This window comes from Streptopelia decaocto (assembly GCF_964273445.1).
Source record: "Streptopelia decaocto genome assembly, contig: HAP1_SCAFFOLD_424, whole genome shotgun sequence".
Classification (NCBI taxonomy): Eukaryota; Metazoa; Chordata; class Aves; order Columbiformes; family Columbidae; genus Streptopelia; species Streptopelia decaocto.
This window is the reverse complement of record NW_028115169.1, coordinates 13,085-36,485: the sequence shown is the minus strand read 5'-3', so window position 1 is coordinate 36,485 and position 23,401 is coordinate 13,085. Positions and strand designations below refer to the sequence as shown.

Sequence of the window (23,401 nt, the reverse complement as noted above, 5' to 3'; positions counted from 1 at the left end):
ACCCATACACCTTTGGGGGCACCTAAATGGCCTGGGGGGCACCCAAATGGCTTGGGGGGCACCCACGCCCCTCTTGGGGCACCTAAATGTCCCGGGGGGCACCCAAAAGGCCTGGGGGGCACCCACACCCCTCTTGGGGCACCTAAATGTCCTGGGGAGCACCCACAACCTTCTGGGGGCACCCAAATGGCCTGGGGGGCACCCATACCCTTTGGGGGGCACCCAAATGGCCCAGGGGGCACCCAAATGGCTTGGGGGGCACCCACACCCCTCTTGAGGCACCCAAGTGGCCTGGGGGGCACCCACAACCTGCTGGGGGCACCCAAGTGGCCTGGGGGGCACCCATACGCCTTTGGGGGCACCTAAATGGCCTGGGGGGCACCCAAATGGGCCAGGGGGCACCCAAATGGCTTGGGGGGCACCCACACCCCTCTTGGGACACTTAAATATCCTGGGGGGCACCAACAATCTGCTGGGGACACCCAAATGGCCTGGGGGGCACCCAAATGGCCTGGGAGGCACCCGAATGGCCTGGGGGGCACCCAAACCCTCCTGGGGGCACCCAAATGGCCCAGGGGGCACCTAAACCCCCTTGGGGCCACCCAAATGGCCTGGGGGGTGCCCAAACCCCCCTGGGGGCACCCAAATGGCCCAGGGGGCACCTAAACCCCCTTGGGGCCACCCAAATGACCTGGGGGGCTCCCAAACCCTGTGGGGGCACCCAAAAGGCCTGGGGGGGCACCCAAACCCCCCTGGGGGCACCTAAATGGCCTGGGGGGCACCTAAACCCCCATGGGGGCAACCCAAAAGGCCTGGGGGGGCTCCCAAACCCTATGGGGGCACCCAAATGGCCAGGGGGGCACCCACACCCCTCTGGGGGCATCAAACCCACCCCTGGGGGCGTCCGAATGGCCTCCGGGTGGGGGGGGGCACCCAAACCCCCTATGGGGTCACCCAACCGCCCCCTGCTGGGCGACTTTTGCCTCTTTCTGGGCTCTTTTTACCTCCTCCCCCCCCCCCAAAAAAAAAAAAAAACAACCCCAAACCACCCAAAAATGGCTTTTATTGTTATTTTAATTGTTATTTCTGCTCGGGATCGAAGCTCCGGTTCCTTTGCGCCCGGGACGGGGGGGTCGCCACGTCCCTTGTCCCCGCGTCACCAGCTGCCGCGCGGTGTCACCTGTTCAAGACGCGGTAAAAATAGCCCCGTCTTGGCCCCCCCCCTGGCCCCCTAAGTCCCCGCCCCACGGCGCTGCGCCCCACGGGGTTTTTTATGGGGTTTGGGGGGGGGGTTGATATTTCGGGAGCCGGCAATAGGTCACGAGCGCCGCGGTGACACCCCCCGTGTCCCCTGTCCCCCCCCCGGCTGCCCCACGGACACAGGTGAGTGGCTATAGGGGGCTCGGCCCCACGGTGCTGTGGGGTGGGGGGGGTGATTGGTGCTGCCCCATGGGGCAGGGATGGGGGGGTTTGCTATGGGGTGCTGCATGTGGGGGGTTGGTTATGGGGCAGCCTGTATAGGGGGTGTCTGTAGGACACACTATGTAGGGGGAGTGTCTATGGGGCACCCTATAGCAGGGGTGTATATAGGGCACCCGCTATAGGGGTGTCTACAGGGTGCCCTATATAGGGAGTAACTATAGGGTGCTCTATATAGGGGTGTCTATAGGGAACCCTGTACAGGGGGTGTCTATGGGGCATCCTATGGCAGGGTGTGTCTATAGGGCACCCTATATAGGGGGTATCTATAGGGCACCCTATATAGGGGGTGTCTATAGGGCACCCTATAGAAGTGGGTGTCTATGGGGCACCCCATATAGGGGGTATCTATAGGACACCTCATATAAGGGTGTCTATAGGGCATCCTATAGCAGGCGTGTGTATAGGGTGCCCTATAGCGGGTGTATATATGGGGCACCCTATATAGGGTGTGTCTATGGGCCACCCTATCTAGGGATGTCTGTAGAATGCCCTATAGCGAGGGTGTCTGTGTGGTGCCCTATAGCAGGGGTATCTACAGGGCACCCCGTATAGGGTGTGTCTATAAGGCACCGTATATAGGTTTGTCTATAGGGTGCCCTATAGCACGGGGTATCTATAGGACACCCTATATAGAGGTGTCTATAGGGCGCCCTATTGGAGGGGGTGTCTATGGGGCGCCCCATATAGGGGGTATCTATAGGACACCTTATATAGGGGTGTCTATAGGGCACCCTGTAGCGCTTCGCTCACCCCCCCATTGACCCCTCCTGCCTCGGCAGCAGCTGCAGCCAATCGGCTTCGGGTGGGCGGGGCCGGGGTGGGCGGGGCGAGTGCTCGGCGCTCGGATTGGTCGGGGAGAGGGGGCGGGGCCGGGGGCGGCTCGGGGTGCCCGTTGCGGCCGGTAGGGGGCGCTGCGGGCACTGGGGCCCATGAAGAGTCGCGGGTCAGTGGGGCCGGGGGGGCGGGGGGGGGGGCCGGGGACACTGGGTGGCACTGGGGACACTGGGGGACACTGGGGGATTGTCCCCGTGTCCCCACAACCTGCATGTCCCCGTCATCATGTTCCATATGTCACGTCCCCATGTTGAGTCCTGTGTTCTCCGTGTCCCAATGTCCCTCGTGTCCCGTGTCTACATGTCCCCGTGTCCCTTGTCCTCCATGTCCCACGTCGGCCCGTGTCCCCTGTGCCCCCGCTGTCCCCATGTGCGTCCCATGTCCTAATGTCCCTCATGTCCCCATGTCTACATGGCCCCCATGTCCCTGTGTCCCATGTCCCTCCTGTCCCCATGTCCCCATGTCCCACATGGTCCCGTGTCCCATGTCCCCTCGTCCCCATGTCCTCCATGTCCCCCATGGTTCTGTGTCTCTGTGTCCCCATGTCCCTGTGTCTCATGTCCTGTGTCCCCCCATTCCCATGTGCGCCATGTCCCCATGTCCCCCATATCCCTGTGTCCCCACATCCCCATGTCCTTGTCCCCCATGTCCCCCATGGTCCCATATCCCCCATGTCCCCCTTGTCCCTTTTACCCCGTGTCCCCATGTCCCAAACATCCCTGTATCACTCTTGTCCCGTGTCCCCCGTGTCCCCATGTCCCCGTCCCCTGTGTCCCCCGTGTCCCCCTTGTCCCTTTTACCCCATGTCCCCACGTCCCAAACATCCCTGTATTGCTCTTGTCCCGTGTCCCCCATGTCCCCGTCCCCTCCATGTCCCCCGTGTCCCCCGTGGTCCCATATCCCCCATGTCCCCCTTGTCCCTTTTACCCCGTGTCCCCATGTCCCAAACATCCCTGTATCGCTCTTGTCCGGTGTCCCCCGTGTCCCACACGTCCCCGTCCCCTCCATGTCCCCCGTGTCCCCCGTGGTCCCATATCCCCCATGTCCCCCTTGTCCCTTTTACCCCGTGTCCCCATGTCCCAAACATCCCTGTATCGCTCTTGTCCGGTGTCCCCCGTGTCCCCCACGTCCCCGTCCCCTCTATGTCCCTGTCCCCGTGTCCCCCATGTCCCCGTCCCCTCCATGTCCCCTGTGTCCCCCGTGGTCCCATATCCCCCATGTCCCCCTCGTCCCTTTTACCCCGTGTCCCCACGTCCCAAACATCCCTGTGTCGCTCTTGTCCAGTATCCCCCGTGTCCCCCACGTCCCCGTCCCCTCCATGTCCCTGTCCCCGTGTCCCCACGTCCCGTGTCCCAGCCCGTGGGACAGGACCCTCCGTGGGGGGGACACCGGGGAGGGGCGGGCGGCGCCATCGGGCCGGTCCGGGGGCTGCGGGGGGGACGGGCCGGGCCGGGAACCGTGGGGACCGCGCTGCTCCCGAGCCCCCGCTGCCCGGTTTCGGTGCCCGGTGCCCGGTGTTAATGCCGGTGCCAGCACCCGGACTCGGTCCCGGTGCCAATGCCCGGCGCTCATACCGGTGCCGGTACCCGCTGCCCGCTCCGGGTGCCCGGTTTCAGTGCCCGGTTTCGCTGCCCGGTGCTCAGTCCCAGTTCCCGGTACCAGTACCCGCTCCCCGGTTCCCGTCGCCGCCGCTTCCAGCGCTCGCTGCCCGTTGTCCCGCCGCCCCGCGCCGCTTCCCGCACCCGCTGCCCCCGCGGCGGGTCCGTTACCGGTGCGGTTGCCGGAACCCGTTGCGCTCCCGCGCCCGGTGCCGGTTGCCGGTGCCCGTTGCCCGGGGCGGTTCCGCGCCCGGTGCCGGTTGCCGGGGGCGGTTCCGCTGCGGGTGCCGGTTCCCGGTGCCGGTCCCCGCTTGCCGGTGCCGGTTCCCGGTGCCCATTCGCCGGGGCGGTTCCGCGCCCGGTGCCGGTTGCCGGGGGCGGTTCCGTTGTGGGTGCCGGTTGCCGGGGGCGGTTCCGCTGCGGGTACCGGTTCCCGGTGCCGGTCCCCGCTTGCCGGTGCCGGTGCCCGGTGCCCGTTGCCCGGGGCGGTTCCGCGCCCGGTGCCGGTTGCCGGGGGCGGTTCCGCTGCGGGTGCCGGTTCCCGGTGCCGGTCCCCGCTTGCCGGTGGCCCGTTCGCCGGGGCGGTCCCGGTGCCGGTGCCGGTTCCCGGTGCCCGTTGCCGGGGCGGTCCCGGTGCCGGTCCCCGCTTGCCGGTGCCGGTTCCCGGGGGCGGTTCCGTTGCGGGTGCCGGTTCCCGGTGCCCGTTCCCCGGGGCGGTCCCGGTGCCCGTTGTCCCGCTTGCCGGTGCCCGTTGCCCGGGGCGGTGCCGGATGGGGGGGCCTGTTCGCGGGCGTTCAGGCGGCTCCGGCCCCGCAGGGTCATGTCGGCGGCGGCGGCGGCGGCGGCGGGGCCCGGGGGGGGCCGGGGGCCGGTGCTGACCTCCCGGACCATGAACCCGGCGGTGCGGAGGGTGGAATACGCCGTGCGGGGCCCCATCGTCACCCGAGCCATGCAGCTGGAGCGGGAGCTGCAGCAGGTACCCCCGGAACGGGACACCCCCAAAACGGGACACCCCCCAACCGGGACCACAAGAACGGGACATCCCCAAAAAGGGAACCCCCGGATTGGGAAACCCCCCAAACTGGGACCACCAGAACGGGACATCCCCAAAAAGGGAACCCCCGGAACGGGACACCCCCAAAACGGGACCACCAGAACGGGACCCCCAGAACCGGACCCCCCCAAACAGGGACACCCCCAAACCAGGACCACAAGAACGGGACATCCCCAAAACGGGACCCCCAGAACGGGACCCCCAGAACCGGACCCCCCCAAACAGGGACACCCCCAAACCAGGACCACAAGAACGGGACCCCCCCCAAAAAGGGAACCCCCGGAACGGGACAGCCCCCAAACCGGGACCACCAGAATGGGACATCCCCAAACCGGGACCCCCAGAAGGGGACATCCCCAAAACGGGAACCCCCGGAATGGGAACCCCCAGAACAGGACCACAAGAACGGGACACCCCAAAAAGGGAACCCCTGGAACGGGACACCCCCCAAAGCGGGACCACCAGAATGGGACATCCCCAAACCGGGACCCCCAGAACCGGACCCCCCCCAAACAGGGACATCCCCAAACCGGGACCACAAGAACGGGACATCCCCAAAACGGGACCACCAGAACGGCACCCCCCCAGAACGGGAACCCCCGGAATGGGACACCCCCCAAACTGGGACCCCCAGAACCAGACCCCCCCAAACCGGGACCACAAGAACGGGACATCCCCAAAAAGGGAACCCCCGGATTGGGACAGCCCCCAAACTGGGACCACCAGAACGGGACATCCCCAAAACGGGAACCCCCGGAACGGGAACCCCCAGAACAGGACCCCCCAAACAGGGACACCCCCAAACCAGGACCACAAGAACGGGACATCCCCAAAAGGGAACCCCCGGAATGGGAACCCCCAGAACAGGACCACAAGAACGGGACACCCCAAAAAGGGAACCCCCGGAACGGGACACCCCCCAAAGCGGGACCACCAGAATGGGACATCCCCAAACCGGGACCCCCAGAACCGGACCCCCCCCAAACAGGGACATCCCCAAACCGGGACCACAAGAACGGGACATCCCCAAAACGGGACCACCAGAACGGCACCCCCCCAGAACGGGAACCCCCGGAATGGGACACCCCCCAAACTGGGACCCCCAGAACCAGACCCCCCCAAACCGGGACCACAAGAACGGGACATCCCCAAAAAGGGAACCCCCGGATTGGGACACCCCCCAAACTGGGACCACCAGAACGGGACATCCCCAAAAAGGGAACCCCCGGAACGGGAACCCCCAGAACAGGACCACAAGAACGGGACATCCCCAAAACCGGACCCCCAGAACCGGACCCCCCCCCAAACAGGGACATCCCCAAACCGGGACCACAAGAACGGGACCCTCCCAAAAAGGGAACCCCCAGAATGGGATCTCCCCCAAAACGGGAACCCCCAGAACCGGACCCTCCCAAACAGGGACACCCCCAAAACGGGACCCCTAGAATGGGAACCTCCAAACAGGGACACCCCCAAAACGGGAGCACAAGAACAGCACCCCCCCAAAACGGGGACACCCTCAGAACAGGACCCCCAGAACCGGACCCCCCCAAACAGGGACACCCCCAAACCGGGACCACAAGAACGGGACCCCCCCCAAAATGGGAACCCCCGGAACAGGGCACCCCCAAGATGGGACCCCCAGAACTGGATCCCCCCAAACAGGAACATCCCAAAATGGGACCTCTAGAATGGGAACCTCCAAACAGGGACACCCCCAAAACGGGATCCCCAGAAGGGGACACCCCCAAAACGGGACCACAAGAATAGCACCCCCCCAAACAGGGACACCCCAAACCGGGACACCCCCAGAACAGGACCCCCAGAACCGGACCCCCCCAAACAGGGACACCTCCAAACCAGGACCACAAGAACAGGACCCCCCAAAATGGGATCCCCCCAAACGGGGACACCCCCAAACCGGGACACCCCCAAAACGGGACCCCCAGAACAGGACCCCCCCCCCCGAACCCTTTGAGCACCCCAAACCTGGGGACCCCCCAACCGGGACTTCCCTGACACCCCCAAACCTGGGGACCCCCCCCAAACCCTGGAACCCCCAAACAGGGACCCCACAGATTCGCCCCCCCCCCCCCCCTCCAAGGTGTCCCCCCCCTTGTCACCGCATGCACCTGGGGACCTTCCCATGGTCACCGTGGGACCGGGACCAGGTGGGTCCCCTGGGTGGGGGGTGGGGTGTCCCATGGGTGGGGGTGGGTGACACCCTTGGGGACAACAAGGGGGGTCACCAAGCAACCCAAGATGCCACCCTTGGGGACACCCGGGGGTTCCCCGAGCACCCATAGGGTGCTCGGGGAACCCCCGGGTGTCCCCAAGGGTGTCCCTCACTCCCCACCCATGTGTGACAAGGGTGGTGGTGGCAGTTGGGGACAGAGTCCGGCCTCAGCGGAGGTGACCAAAGTCCAGAGCTGGGTGGGAGGTGTCCCCTGCCTGTCCCAGTGTCCCCAACTGTCACCACTTGTCCACACTGTCCCCACATCCCCGTTGTCCCCATATCTCAGCCGCCCCTCCACTGTCCCCACATCCCCGTTGTCCCCAGTGTCCCCATATCTCAGTCACCCCCCCACTGTCCCCACATCCCCGTTGTCCCCAGTGTCCCCATATCTCAGTCACCCCCCCACTGTCCCCACATCCCCGTTGTCCCCATATCTCAGTCACCCCCCCACTGTCCCCACATCCCCGTTGTCCCCAGTGTCCCCATATCTCAGTCACCCCCCCACTGTCCCCACATCCCCATTGTCCCCATATCTCAGCCATCCCCCCACTGTCCCCACATCCCCGTTGTCCCCAGTGTCCCCATATCTCAGCCACCCCCCCACTGTCCCCACATCCCCATTGTCCCCAGTGTCCCCATATCTCAGCCACCCCCCCACTGTCCCCACATCCCCATTGTCCCCAGTGTCCCCATATCTCAGCCACCCCCCCACTGTCCCCACATCCCCGTTGTCCCCATATCTCAGTCACCCCCCCACTGTCCCCACATCCCCGTTGTCCCCAGTGTCCCCATATCTCAGTCACCCCCACACTGTCCCCACATCCCTATTGTCCCCAGTGTCCCCATATGTCCCTACACCCCCGGGTAGGGGACACTGGGGTGATGGCAGGACCTGGTTGAGGGGGATGTCACCCCACTGCTTGTGTCACCCGTGGCACAGCAGTGACATTCACAGATTGGGGGGGGGGGGCTTGATCCTGACCTCTGTCCCCTGTCCCCATCCCTGTCCCCATTGTGTCCCTGTCCCCATCCCTGACACTGTCCCCTGTCCCCATCCCTTCCACTGTCCCCATCCCCATTCCTGTCCCCTGTCCCTGTTCTCTGTCTCTTGTCCCCACCCCTGTCCCCAATCCTGTCCCCATCATTGTCCCTGGCACTGTCCCCATCCATATCCATGTCCCCTGTCCCCATCCCTGTCCCTGTCCCCATCATCCATGTCCCTGGCTCTGTCCCTGTCCCCTGTCCCTGATCCTGTCCCCATTGCTGTCCCTGTCCCCATATCTGTCCCCATCCCCGTCCCTGTCCCCACCGCTGTCCTCTGTCCCCATCCCCATCCCTGTCCCCATCCCCATCCCTGTCCCTGTCCCCATCCTTGTCCCCATCATTGTCCCTGTCTCTGTCCCTGTCCTTACCCCTGTCCCCATCATCCATGTCCCTGGCTCTGTCCCTGTCCCCTATCCCTGATCCTGTCCCCATTACTGTCTGTCCCCATCCCTGTCCCCATCCTTGTCCCTGTCCCCATCCCTGTCCCCACTGCTGTCCCCTGTCCCCATCCTTGTCCCCATCCCCGTCCCTGTCCCCACCGCTGTCCCCTGTCCCCATCCTCATCCCTGTCCCCATCCCCGTCCCTGTCCCCACCGCTGTCCCGTCCCCATTTCCATCCCTGTCCCCACTGCTGTCCCCATCCCCATCCCTGTCCCCATCCCCATCCCTGTCCCTGTCCCCATCCTTGTCCCCATCTCTGTCCCCACCGCTGTCCCCTGTCCCCATCTCCACCCCTGTCCGCACTGCTGTCCCCATCCCCATCCCCGTCCCTGTCCCCACTGCTGTCCCCTGTCCCCATCCCCATCCCTGTCCCCATCCCCATACCTGTCCCTGTCCCCATCCTTGTCCCCATCTCTGTCCCCACCGCTGTCCCCTGTCCCCATTTCCATCCCTGTCCCCACTGCTGTCCCCATCCCTGTCCCTGTCCCCATCCATGTCCCTATTCTTGTCCCTGTCCCCAGCGCTGTCCTCTGTCCCCATCCCCATCCCCGTCCCTGTCCCTGTCCCCATCCTTGTCCCCATCTCTGTCCCCACCGCTGTCCCCTGTCCCCATCCCTGTCCCTGTCCCCATCCCTGTCCCCATCCTTGTCCCTGTCCCCATCCCTGTCCCCACTGCTGTCCTCTGTCCCCATCCCTGTCCCCATCCCCGTCCCCATCCTTGTCCCTTTCCCCACTGCTGTCCCCTGTCCCCATCCCCATCCCTGTCCCCATCCCCGTCCCTGTCCCTGTCCCCATCCTTGTCCCCATCATCCATGTCCCTGGCTCTGTCCCTGTCCCCTGTCCCTGATCCTGTCCCCATTGCTGTCCCTGTCCCCATATCCATCCCCATCCCTGTCCCCATCCCCGTCCCTGTCCCCACCACTGTCCCCTGTCCCCATCCCTGTCCCCATCCCCGTCCCTGTCCCCACCACTGTCCCCTGTCCCCATCCCTGTCCCCATCCCCGTCCGTGTCCCCACCGCTGTCCCTGTCCCCTCAGGGAGCCTCCAAGCCCTTCACGGAGGTGATCAAGGCCAACATCGGTGACGCCCACGCCATGGGCCAGAAACCCATCACCTTCCTCCGCCAGGTACCGGGACGGGGCGGCGGGGGGGGGTGTGATAACGGGGACCGGGAGGGGACCCAGGTGTCCGGTGCTGACCCGCTGTCCCCAACGCCCAGGTGACAGCCCTGTGCGTGTACCCCGAGCTCATGAACGACAAATCCATCCCGTCGGACGCCAGGGACCGTGCCAAGCGGCTGCTGGCGGCCTGCGGCGGCCAGAGCGCCGGTGAGCGCCCCGGGGGCCACCAACCGCCCCCGACGTCCCCTCCCCGGACCCCCTAATGTCACCTCGGTGTCCCCAGGTGCCTACAGCGCCAGCCCCGGCATCGAGCTGGTGCGGCAGCACGTGGCGCGGTTCCTGCAGCAGCGCGACGGCGTCGCCGCCGACCCCCAGAACATCTTCCTGGCCACCGGCGCCAGCGACGCCATCGTGGTACGGGGACACGGGACCGTCCCCCGTGTCACTCAGGGCGCGGTGCCACCAGCCGGCCGTTCCCACGGCGGGTCCCCACAAAGGGACCTTTGTGGCGCGGTTGGCAGCGGCGCCGGGGACGGGCGGTGCCAAGGTTTGGGGAGGGGGGGTTGGTGGCGTCGGGGACAATGTGTCCCCTGCTGTCCCCATGGCTGCCCGGTGTCCCCACGCCTCCCTGGGGACTGTGCCAGCTCCCTGCCCCCAGTGCCGCTGGCACTGGGCTCTTCTCACGCTGTCCCTGTCCCTGGGATGTCCCCATAATGTCCCCATGGCCATGCTGTCCCTGTGCCATCCCAGTGCTCCCATCATCCCTGGCCTTCGCTGTCCCCAAGCCCACCCCAACCTTGTCCCCATATTGTCCCCACACTACACTGTCCACGTCCCATGCCTACACCCCCCTGTCCCGATATTGTCCCCATGCCACACTGTCCTTGTCCCCATGCCCACATCCCACTGTCCCCATTTCCACACCATCCCGTTCCCATGCCAACTTGTCCCCATATTGTTCCCATGCCACACTGTCCCTGTCCCCATGCCCACAACCCCTTGTCCCTATACCATCTTGTCCCCATATTGTCCCCATGCCCACACTCCCCTGTCCCCTGACTGTCCCCATACCACTTTGTCCCCACATCATCCCCTTGCCCACACCATCCTGTCCCCTCATTGTCCCCATGCCCACGCCATCCTGTCCCCTCACCACCCTGTCCCCTCACCACCCCGTCCCCACATTGTCCCCACGCCCAAATCAACCCTGTCCCCATAATATCCCCATGCCACACTGTCCCTGTCTCATTCCCACACCATCCTGTCCCCATATTGTCCCCATACCCACACCATCCTGTCCCCTCATTGTCCCCATGCCCACGCCATCCTGTCCCCTCACCACCCCGTCCCCACATTGTCCACACACCCAAATCAACCCTGTCCCCATAATATCCCCATGCCACACTGTCCCTGTCCCCATTCCCACACCATCCTGTCCCCATATTGTCCCCATACCCACACCATCCTGTCCCCCTCTGTCCCCACACCCACATCCCCTTGCTGTCCCCAAGCCCACACTGTCTCTGTCCCCATATTGTCCCTGTGCCCACACCAACCCTGTCCCCATATTGTCCTCATGCCTACACCATGCTGTCCCCTCATTGTCCCCATGCCCACACTGTCCATCCCCATATTGTCCCCATGCCCACACCCCCCTGTCCCCATATCGTCCCCATGCCCACAGCATCCTGTCCCCTCATTGTCCCCATGCCCACACCACCCTGTCCCCATATTGTCCCCATGCCCACACTGTCCCTGTCCCCATATTGTCCCCATGCCCATCCCATCCCTGTCCCCTCATTGTCCCCATGCCCACACCGTCCCTGTCCCAATATTGTCCCCGTGCCCACAGCCCCTGTCCCCTCATTGTCCCCATGCCCACACTGTCTGTCCCAATATTGTCCCCATGCCCACACCACCCTGTCCCCTCATTGTCCCCATGCCCACACCGTCCCTGTCCCCATATTGTCCCCGTGCCCACACCATCCCAGTCCCCATACTGTCCCATGCCCAGGGCATGCTGTCCCCTCACCACCCTGTCCTCGCACTGTCCCCATGCCCACAGCACCTGTTCCCATATTGTCCCCATGCCCACACCACCCTGTCCCCATATTGTCCCCATGCCCACACCATCCTGTCCCCGCACTGTCCCCATGCCCACATCACCCTGTCCCCTCACCACCCTGTCCCCGCACTGTCCCCATGCCCACATCACCCTGTCCCCTCACCACCCTGTCCCCGCACTGTCCCCATGCCCACACCACCCTGTCCCCTCACCACTCTGTCCCCACACTGTCCCCATGCCCACACCACCCTGTCCCCTCATTGTCCCCATGCCCACAGCATGCTGTCCCTGCACTGTCCCCATGCCCACAGCATGCTGTCCCCTCACCACCCTGTCCTCACACTGTCCCCATGCCCACAGCATGCTGTCCCCTCATTGTCGTCATGCCCACAGTGTCCCTGTCCCCATATTGCCCCCATGCCCACACCATCCTGTCCTGACCCTGTCCCCATGCCCACACCATCTCTGTCCCCACACTGTCCCCATGCCCACACCACCCTGTCCCCTCATTGTCCCCATGCCCACAGCATGCTGTCCCTGCACTGTCCCCATGCCCACAGTATGCTGTCCCCTCACCACCCTGTCCTCACACTGTCCCCATGCCCACACCACCCTGTCCCCTCATTGTCGCCATGCCCACAGCATCCTGTCCCCGCACTGTCCCCATGCCCACAGCATCCTGTCAGCTCACCACCCTGTCCCCTCATTGTCCCCATGCCCACAGTGTCCCTGTCCCCATATTGCCCCCATGCCCACACCATCCTGTACCCACCCTGTCCCCATGCCCACACCATCTCTGTCCCCACACTGTCCCCATGCCCACACCACCCTGTCCCCTCACCACCCTGTCCCCCCACTGTCCCCATGCCCATAGCATGCTGTCCCCTCATTGTCCCCATGCCCACAGCATCCTGTCCCCACACTGTCCCCATACCCACAGCATGCTGTCCCCTCACCACCCTGCCCCCTCATTGTCCCCATGACCACAGTGTCCCTGTCCCCATATTGTCCCCATGCCCACACCACCCTGTCCCCTCACCACCCTGTCCCCTCATGGTCACCATGACCACAGTGTCCCTCTCCCAATATTGTCCCCATACCCACACCATCCTGTCCCCATATTGTCCCTATGCCCACACCACCCTTTCCCCTCCCCACCCTGTCCCCTCATTGTCCCCATGCCCACAGCATCCTGTCCCCATATTGTCCCCATGCCCACACCACCCTGTCCCCTCACCACCTTGTCCCCTCATTGTCCCCATGACCACCCTGTCCCCATATTGTCCCCATGCCCACACCATCCTGTCCCCACACTGTCCCCATGCCCACACCACCCTGTCCCCTCATCACCCTGACCCCACACTGTCCCCATGTCCACAGCATCCTGTCCCCATATTGTCCCTATGCCCACAGCATGCTGTCCCCTCATGGTCCCCATACCCACACCATCCTGTCCCCATATTGTCCCTGTGCCCACACCAACCCGGTCCCCATATTGTCCCATGCCCACAGCATCCCTGTCCCCACCCTGTCCCCATGCCCACAGCATGCTGTCCCTTCAGCACCCTGTCCTCACACTGTCCCCATGCCCACATCACCCTGTCCCCATATTGTCCCTATGCCCACAGCATGCTGTCCCCTCACCACCCTGTCCTCGCACTGTCCCCATGCCCACAGCATGCTGTCCCCATATTGTCCCCATGCCCACATCACCCTGTCCCCATATTGTCCCCATGCCCACAGCATGCTGTCTCCTCACCACCCTGTCCCTGCACTGTCCCCATGCCCACAGCATCCTGTCCCCACACTGTCCCCATGCCCACACCACCCTGTCCCCTCACCACCCTGTCCCCGCGCTGTCCCCGCAGTTCATCCTGAAGCTGCTGGTGTCGGGCTCGGGGCCGTCGCGCACGGGGGTGCTGGTGCCCATCCCGCAGTACCCGCTGTACTCGGCCGCCATCGCGGAGCTCAGCGTCGTGCAGCTGGGCTACTACCTGGCCGAGGAGCAGTGCTGGGCGCTGGAGGTGGCCGAGCTGCGCCGCGTGCTGGCAAAGGGACGGCAGCACTGCTGTCCCCGCGTCCTCTGCGTCATCAACCCCGGCAACCCCACCGGTACCGCACGGGGACACCCCAGGGTGGGACCCCGGGGATGGGATGGCACCCCGGGGGTGATCCCAGGGCTGGAATGGGACTCTGGGCTGGATTGGAACCCCAAGACTGGAATGGGACCCCAGGGATGGGATGGGACCCCAGGAATGGGATGGGACCCCAGGGGTGATCCCAGGGCTGGGATGGGACTCTGGGGCTGGACTGGGACCCCAAGACTGGAATGGGACCCCAGGGATGGAATGGGACTCTGGGGCTGGAGTAGGACCCCAAGACTGGGATGGGACCCCAGGGGTGATCCCAGGGATGGGATGGAACTCTGGGGTTGGACTGGGACCCCAAGACTGGGATGGGACTCTGGGGCCAGACTAGGACCCCAAGACTGGGATAGGACCCCAGGGATGGGATGGGAACCCAGGGATGGGATGGGACCCCAGAGATGGGAATGGAACCCAGGGGCGATCCCAAGGCTGGGATGGAACTCTGGGGTTGGACTAGGACCCCAAGACTGGGATGTGACCCCAGGGATGGGATGGGACCCCAGGGGTGATCCCAGGGCTGGGATGGGACTCTGGGCTGGACTGGGACCCCAAGACTGGAATGGGACCCCAGGGATGGGATGGGACCCCAGGTATGGAATGGGACCCCAGGGGTGATCCCAGGGATGGGATGGGACTCTGGGGATGGACTGGGACCCCAAGACTGGAATGGGACCCCAGGGATGGAATGGGACCCCAGGGGTGATCCCAGGGCTGGGATGGGACTCTGGGCTGGACTGGGACGCCAAGACTGGAATGGGAACCCAGGGATGGGCTGGGACCCTGGGGCTGGACTAGGACCCCAAGACTGGGATGGGACCCCAGGGATGGGTGGGACCCCAGGGGTGATCCCAGGGCTGGGATGGGACTCTGGGCTGGACTGGAACCCCAAGACTGGAATGGGACCCCAGGGATGGGTGGGACCCCAAGTATGAGATGGGACCCCAGGGATGGGATTGAATGGGACCCCAGGGGTGATCCCAGGGATGGGATGGGACTCTGGGCTGGACGGGGACGCCAAGACTGGAATGGGAACCCAGGGATGGGATGGGACCCCAGGGGTGATCCCAGGGCTGGGATGGGACTCTAGGCTGGACTGGGACCCCAAGACTGGGATGGGACTGGGACTCTGGGCTGGACTGGGACCCCAAGACTGGAAAGGGACCCCAGGGATGGGGTGGGACCCCAGGGGTGATCCCAGGGCTGGGATGGGACCCCAAGACTGGAATGGGACCCCAGGGATGGGGTGGGACCCCAGGGGTGATCCCAGGGCTGGGATGGGACCCCAAGACTGGAATGGGACCCCAGGGATGGGGTGGGACCCCAGGGGTGATCCCAGGGCTGAGATGGGACCCCAAGACTGGAATGGGACCCCAGGGATGGGGTGGGACCCCAGGGGTGATCCCAGGGATGGGATGGGACTCTGGGGCTGGACTGGGACCCCAAGACTGGGATGGGACCTCAGGGATGGGATGGGAACCCAGGGATGGGATTAGATGGGACCCCAGGGATGGGATGGGAACCCAGGGATGGGATGGGACGGGACCCCAAGGACAGGATGGGAACCCATGGATGGGATGGGACCCCAGAGATGGGAATGGAACCCAGGGGCAATCCCAGGGCTGGGATGGAACTCTGGGCTGGACTAGGACCCAAGACTGGGATGGGACCCCAGGGATGGGATGGGACCCCAGGGGCAATCCTAGGGCTGGGATGGGACTCTGGGGCTGGACTGGGACCCCAAGACTGGGATGGGACCCCAAGACTGGGACTGGGACTCTGGGGCTGGACTGGGACCCCAGGGATGGGATTGGATGGGACCCCAGGGGTGATCCCAGGGCTGGGATGGGACTCTGGGCTGGACTAGGACCCCAAGACTGGCATGGGACCCCAGGGATGGGCTGGGACCCTGGTGTGGGGGTGGGACCCCAAGTGGGTGATGCCAGGGCTGGGGTGGGACCCTGGGGTGGTGCAATGGGATTTGACTGGGACCCCAAGACTGGACTGGGGTCCCAGGGCTGGACTGGGACCCTTAGACTGAGACTGGGACCCTGAGTTTAAAACTGGGACCCTGAGTTTGAAGCCATGACCTCATGACTAGACTGGGACCTGGCAGGCTGGGATTGTGTGGTTGGATTGGGACCCTGGGGTTGGACTGGGACCCCCAGTGCTCTGCTGGTACTGGGGTTGGGACCAGGACCCCCCAAACCCAACCAGTGCTGGGGTTGGGACCCCCAGTGCTCTACTGGTACTGGGGTTGGGACCAGGACCCCCCCAAGCCCAACCAGTGCTGGGGTTGGGACCCCCAGTGCTCTACTGGTACTGGGGTTGGGACCAGGACCTTTAAACCCCAACCAGTACCAGGACTGGGCACCCAAAACCCAACCAGTGCTGGGGCTGGGACCCCCAGTGCTCTACTGGTCCTGGGATTGGGACCAGGACCTCCAATACCCAACCAGTGCTGGGGTTGGGACTCCCAGTGCTTTACTGGTACTGGAGTTGGGACCAGGACCCTTAAACCCCAACCAGTGCTGGGGCTGGGACCCCCAGTGCTTTACTGGTACTGGGGTTGGGACCAGGACCCTTAAACCCCAACCAGGACCAGGATTGGGACCCCCAGTGCTCTACTGGTACTGAGGTTGGGGCCAGGACCCCCAAAACCCAACCAGTGCTGGGGTTGGGACCCCCAGTGCTCTACTGGTACTGGGGTTGGGACCAGGACCCCCAAAACCCAACCAGTACCAGGACTGGGCACCCAAAACCCAACCAGTGCTGAGGCTGGGACCCCCAGTGCTCTACTGGTCCTGGGATTGGGACCAGGACCCCCCCAAACCCAACCAGTGCTGGGGTTGGGACCCCCAGTGCTCTACTGGTACTGGGGTTGGGACCAGGACCTTTAAACCCCAACCAGTACCAGGACTGGGACCCACAGTGCTCTACTGGTACTGGAGTTGGGGCCAGGACTCTTAAACCCCAACCAGTACCAGGACTGGGCACCCAAAACCCAACCAGTGCTGGGGCTGGGACCCCCAGTGCTCTACTGGTACTGGGGTTGGGACCAGGACCCCCAAAACCCAACCAGTACCAGGACTGGGCACCCAAAACCCAACCAGTGCTGAGGCTGGGACCCCCAGTGCTCTACTGGTCCTGGGATTGGGACCAGGACCCCCCCAAACCCAACCAGTGCTGGGGTTGGGACCCCCAGTGCTCTACTGGTACTGGGGTTGGGACCAGGACCTTTAAACCCCAACCAGTACCAGGACTGGGACCCACAGTGCTCTACTGGTACTGGAGTTGGGGCCAGGACTCTTAAACCCCAACCAGTACCAGGACTGGGCACCCAAAACCCAACCAGTGCTGGGGCTGGGACCCCCAGTGCTCTACTGGTACTGGGGTTGGGACCAGGACCCCCCCAAACCCAACCAGTGCTGGGGTTGGGACCCCCAGTGCTCTACTGGTACTGGGGTTGGGACCAGGACCTTTAAACCCCAACCAGTACCAGGACTGGGACCCACAGTGCTCTACTGGTACTGGAGCTGGGGCCAGGACCCCCAAAACCCAACCAGTGCTGGGGTTGGGACCCCCAGTGCTCTACTGGTACTGGGGTTGGGACCAGGACCCACAATACCCAACCAGTGCTGGGGCTGGGACCCCCAGTGCTCTACTGGTCCTGGGACTGGGACCAGGACCCCCCCAAACCCAACCAGTGCTGGGGTTGGGACCCCCAGTGCTTTACTGGTACTGGAGTTGGGACCAGGACCCTTAAACCCCAACCAGGACCAGGATTGGGACCCCCAGTGCTCTACTGGTACTGAGGTTGGGGCCAGGACCCCCCAAACCCAACCAGTGCTGGGGTTGGGACCCCCAGTGCTCTACTGGTACTGGGGTTGGGGCCAGGACCCCCAAAACCCAACCAGTGCTGGGGTTGGGACCCCCAGTGCTCTACTGGTACTGGGGTTGGGACCAGGACCCCCAAAACCCAACCAGTACCAGGACTGGGCACCCAAAACCCAACCAGTGCTGAGGCTGGGATCCCCAGTGCTCTACTGGTACTGGGGTTGGGACCAGGACCCCCAAAACCCAACCAGTGCTGGGGTTGGGACCCCCAGTGCTCTACTGGTACTGGGGTTGGGACCAGGACCCCCAAAACCCAACCAGTGTTGAGGCTGGTACCGCCAGTACTCTACTGGTATCAGTACTGGAACCCCCAATGCTCTACTGGGACTGGGACCAGGAACCCCAAAACCCAACCAGTACCGGGACTGGGACCCCCAGTGCCAGCACCACGATGTCCCCTGACGCCGTGTCCCCCCAGGCCAGGTCCAGAGCCGCCAGTGCATCGAGGACGTCATCAGGTTCGCCTATGAGGAGAACCTCTTCCTTATGGCCGATGAGGTGGGTGGGACCTGTGGGGTATCCCCACCACCTGGGGAGGACCCTGGCGTCCGGGTGACACCCCCTCCTCCACACCCAGGTGTACCAAGACAACATCTATGCCAAGGGCTCGGCTTTCTACTCCTTCAAGAAGGTTCTGAGCGAGATGGGGTCGCCTTACTCGGAGACGGTAGAGCTGGCCTCCTTCCACTCCATCTCCAAGGGCTTCATGGGAGAGTGAGTCCCACCACCCCCTTGTTCCAGCCCCCCGGCCATTGTCACCCCAGGGGTGGGTGGTCACACTCCCATGGGTCGTAAGGATGTCACTGACATGGGATGGAGATGATGCAGCCCCATGGGTGCGAGAGTGGAGATGATGCCACCACCCCATGGGTGCCATGGGTTTGAGATGGTGATGTCAACCACCTCATGGAACTCTTGGGTTTGAGATGGTGATGCCACCACCCCATGGCTCCAAGGGTGGGGACTTTGATGCCACCACCTCATGGATACCATGGGTTTGAGATGGTGATGCCACCACCCCATGGATGCCGTGGGTTTGGGATGGTGATGCCACCACCATATGGATCTCCTGGGATGGTGATGCCACCACCTCAGGGATACCATTGGTTTGAGACGGTGATGCCACCACCCCACAGATCTTCTGGGATGGAGATGGTGATGCCACCACTCCATGGATGCCACGGGTTTGGGATGGTGATGCCACCACCCCATGGATGCCGTGGGTGAAACTGGTGATGCCACCACCCCATGAGTCCTAGGGGTGGAGCCGGATGTACTCCAACCCTATGAACCCCTACGGTGGAGATGATGCTACAACCCCGTGGGTCCCAAGAGTGGGGATGGTGATGCCATGACCTTGTGAGGACAACATGACACAACTTTGTGGGTGTCAGAGGACAGAGATGCCACAGCCTGGTGGCTCCTTGTCCTTTGGTTCCCACCATGGACCCCATCCATAGGTCCCATCTGTGTGTCCATTTCTGTAGATTCCCGTCCATGGGTGCCAATCATGGACGCCACCCATGGGTCCCACCTGTGGGTCTTTCTCTGTAGGTTCCTGTCCATGGGTTCCTATCACAGAACCCATCCATAGGTCCCATCTGTGAGTCCATCTCTGTAGGTTCTTGTCCATGGGTCCCCACCATGGACTTCATCCATGGTTTCCCACCATGGAGCTCATCCATGGCTCCCACCTGTGGGTCTCTCTCTATAGGCTCCTGTCCATGGGTTCCTATCACGGAACCCATCCATAGGTCCCATCTGTGGGTCCATCTCTGTAGGTTCTTGTCCATGGTTTCCCCCCATGGGCCTCATCCATGGCTCCCACCTGTGGGTTTCTCTCTGTAGGTTCCTGTCCATGGGTTCCTATCATGGAACCCATCCATAGGTACCATCTGTGGGTCCATCTCTGTAGGTTCTTGTCCAGGGGCTCTCACCATGAACTTCATCCATGGATTCCCACCATGGATGCATGGGTGCCACCTGTAGGTCCCTGTCCAGGTCTCCTCCTCCTAATCCATCCCACCCGATCCATGGGTCCCAACTCATGGGTGGGTCCCTTCTGGTGTATCCACCCACGTGTCCCTATGTCCCCCACCCTGTGGGTGTTGGCTGGTGCCACCACGGGCCGTGTTGGTGCCAGGTGCGGTTTCCGTGGCGGGTACGTGGAGGTGATAAACATGGACCCCGAGGTGAAGGAGCAGTTGGTCAAGCTGGTGTCGGTGCGGCTGTGCCCACCCGTGTCCGGGCAGATCCTCTTGGGCGCCCTCGTGGACCCACCACAACCTGGAGAACCTTCATACGAGACATTCATGGCTGTGAGGGACGGGGAGGGGTGGGAGAGAATGGGGTGGGGAATGGGATGGATGGGATGAGGTGGGATGGGATGGGGAAGGGGACACAATGGGATGGGATGGATGGGATGGGATGGGATGGATGGGATGGGGTGGGATGGGGAAGGGGACACAATGGGATGGGATGGGATGGGATGGGATGGGATGGGATGGGATGGGATGGGATGGGATGGGATGGGGAAGGGAACACAATGGGATGGGATAGGATGGGATGAGATGAATGGGATGGATGGGATGGGGTGGGATGGGGTGGATGGGATGGGGTGGGATGGATGGGAGGGATGGGATGGGATGGAGTGGGATGGGATGGGACGGGATGGATGGGATGGATGGGATGGATAGGATGGATTGGATGGGGTGGGATGGGGTGGATGGGATGGGGTGGGATGGGGTGGATGGGATGGATGGGATGGGATGGGGTGGGATGGATGGGAGGGACGGGATGGAGTGGGATGGGATGGGACGGGATGGATGGGATGGATGGGATGGGGTGGGATGGGGTGGATGGGATGGGGTGGGATGGATGGGATGGGATGGGGAAGGGGACACATTGGGATGGGATGGGATAGGATGGGATGGGGACACAATGGGATGGGATGGGGAAGAGAACACAATGGGATGAGATGGGATGGGATGGGATGGATAGGATGGGATGGATGGGATGGATGGATGGGATGGGTTAGAGAAGGATGCGTTGGGGTGGGATGGGATGGATGAGGACGTATTGAGATTGGATGGGATGGGGTGGGATGGGATGGATGAGGATGTGTTGGGATTGGATGGGATGGATGGGATATGATGGGCTGGATGAGGATGTGTTGGGATTGGATGGGCTGGATGGGATATGATGGGCTGCATGAGGACGCGTTGGGATTGGATGGGCCGGATGAGGATGCACTGGGGAGCCGCGGATGGGGCGGGACGGGCTGTCCCTGTCCCGCAGGAGAAGAAGGCCGTGCTCAGCACCCTGGCCCACAAGGCCCAGCTCACCCAGGAGATCTTCAACAAGACCCCCGGCATCCACTGCAACCCCGTCCAGGGGGCCATGTACTCCTTCCCCCGCATCGACCTGCCGCCCCGCGCCATCGCCGCCGCCAAGGTGCTGTGGGGCTGGGCCCTGTGGGGCTGGGCAGGATGAGACCTGGACCATGTGGGGCTGGGCAGGATCCAGCCTGGTCCATATGGGGCTGGGCATGATGAATCCTGGTCTGTGTGGAGCTGGACGTGATGAATCCTGGTCCATGTGGGGCTGGACTTGACAAGTTCTGGTCTATGTGGGGCTGGACTTGGTGAGTTCTGGTCCATGTGGGGCTGGACATGATGAATCCTGGTCTATGTGGGGCTGGACGTGATGAGTTCTGGTCTATGTGGGGCTGAGCATGATGAGTTCTGGTCAATGTGGGGCTGGACATGATGATTCCAGGTCCATGTGGGGCTGGACATGATGAGTTCTGGTCCATGTGGGGCTGGACATGATGAGTTCTGGTCCATGTGGGGCTGGACATGATGAATCCTGGTCCATGTGGGGCTGGACTTGATGAGTTCTGGTCCATGTGGGGCTGGACATGATGAATCCTGGTCCATGTGGAGCTGGATGTGATGATTTCTGGTCTATGTGGGGCTGAGCATGATGAATCCTGGTCCATGTGGGGCTGGACATGATGACTTCTGGTCTATGTGGGGCTGGACATGATGATTTCTGGTCTATGTGGGGCTGGACGTGGTGAATCCTGGTCCATGTGGGGCTGGACTTGGTGAATCCTGGTCCATGTGGGGCTGGACATGATGAATCCTGGTTCATTTGAGGCTGGATGTGCCGAATCCTGGTCTACGTGGGGCTGGGAAGGTTGAGTCCTGGTCCATGTGGGTCTGGATCAATTGGCTGGCCACCACCCCTCTTAGAGACCCATGGGGCTCATCCTGCCCCATCCGTGGGTCCGGGCGCCCCATGCTGAGCCATGGGGGGCGCTGACCCCCGTCCCCGTCCCACAGGAGAAGGGTCAAGCCCCCGACATGTTCTTCTGCATGAGGCTGCTGGAGGAGACGGGGATCTGCGTGGTGCCGGGCAGCGGCTTCGGGCAGCGCGAGGGCACCTTCCACTTCCGGTGGGTGCTGGGGGGGGGGGGGGACGGGCTGGAGTTGGGGGTCACAGCTGGAGAAATGGGGCTGGACCACCCCCAGCCCCCCTCTCCCCATTGGTGGGTGCTGGAAGGCGCAAGGTCTTGGGGTGGTCAATGGGTTGGGTGTTGAGGGGCTTGTTGGGGGGGGCGGAGATGGAGTTATGGGATTCAGGGGGGGTTGTGGGGGTGTGCGCCCCCCAAATTCTGGTGAAAACCCCCTTGTCCCCCATCCCCACCCAGGATGACCATCCTCCCGCCCACCGAGAAGCTGAAGGTCCTGCTGGAGAAGCTCAGCAGCTTCTACACCAAGTTCGTCAAGGAGTTCTCCTAATTACACCCCCACCCCCCACCCCCCCCACCCTCTGGCACCCACTGTCCCCCCACCCACCCGCACCCACCACCCCACACTCCCACCGGGTGCCGCGGGCCGGGACCCTGCCCTGGGTCATCTCCAAGTGCCTTCAACCTCTTGGTGCCTTCACGTTGGGGACACAAGGAACACGCCGCGTCCCCGGGCTGGTCCCCTCCCCCCTGTCCCCATGTCCCCTGGTGGGGGGTGACATGGGGACAAGGGGCAGGGCCAGCTCACCCCTCGGAAACCCCAGTAATAAATGGGTAGTGACCAGCTGGGTTGGGTTGTGCGTCACTCATGGGTGTCACCCACAGCAGTGACAACCTGGTGGGGGGGGGGACACACGGGTGGTCACACAGCCCCACACTGTCCCATTGTCCCCAATCACCTCCTGGTGGCCAAAGCCAGTGGTCCCCAACCAGCTCCTCTGGCTTAACCTTCCCCCAGTGCCACCATCTGGGATGTCCTCCTTGGCCAACCTCAACCGGCCACCTCAGAATGGGACATCCTGGGGACATCTTGGGGACATCCTGGGGACAGGAGCCACCCCAGGGACGTGGGACAGCGTGGGGGGTGGGGGGTGTCCTGGTGACATGGGACAACCCAGGGAGATGGGACACCATGGGAGATAGGACACTGTGGGGACATGGGACATCCTG

General features: G+C 63.5%; 1 protein-coding gene across 1 annotated transcript; it reads left to right on the top strand.

Annotated features, from left to right (window-relative positions):
- Positions 1-1,227: 1,227 nt before the first annotated feature.
- On the top strand, positions 1,228-23,017 carry GPT (glutamic--pyruvic transaminase). The gene is made up of 12 exons (XM_082077553.1): positions 1,228-1,383; positions 4,731-4,890; positions 9,727-9,816; positions 9,909-10,017; positions 10,094-10,224; positions 13,744-13,987; positions 18,335-18,414; positions 18,494-18,630; positions 20,060-20,234; positions 21,214-21,369; positions 22,263-22,375; positions 22,631-23,017. Exons 2-12 carry the CDS (start codon positions 4,735-4,737, stop codon positions 22,719-22,721), a joined length of 1,482 nt encoding a protein of 493 aa, XP_081933679.1. The 5' UTR covers positions 1,228-1,383; positions 4,731-4,734; the 3' UTR covers positions 22,722-23,017.
- The last annotated feature ends 384 nt before the right edge of the window (positions 23,018-23,401 follow it).

Excerpts from the sequence above, each read along its gene's own strand:
- GPT (XM_082077553.1), top strand. The coding sequence starts at position 4,735 with ATGTCGGCGGCGGCGGCGGCGGCGGCGGGGCCCGGGGGGGGCCGGGGG. Across the intron at positions 10,225-13,743 it reads GCGCCAGCGACGCCATCGTG|TTCATCCTGAAGCTGCTGGT; the intron begins GTACGGGGACAC and ends CTGTCCCCGCAG. Across the intron at positions 18,415-18,493 it reads TCTTCCTTATGGCCGATGAG|GTGTACCAAGACAACATCTA; the intron begins GTGGGTGGGACC and ends CTCCACACCCAG.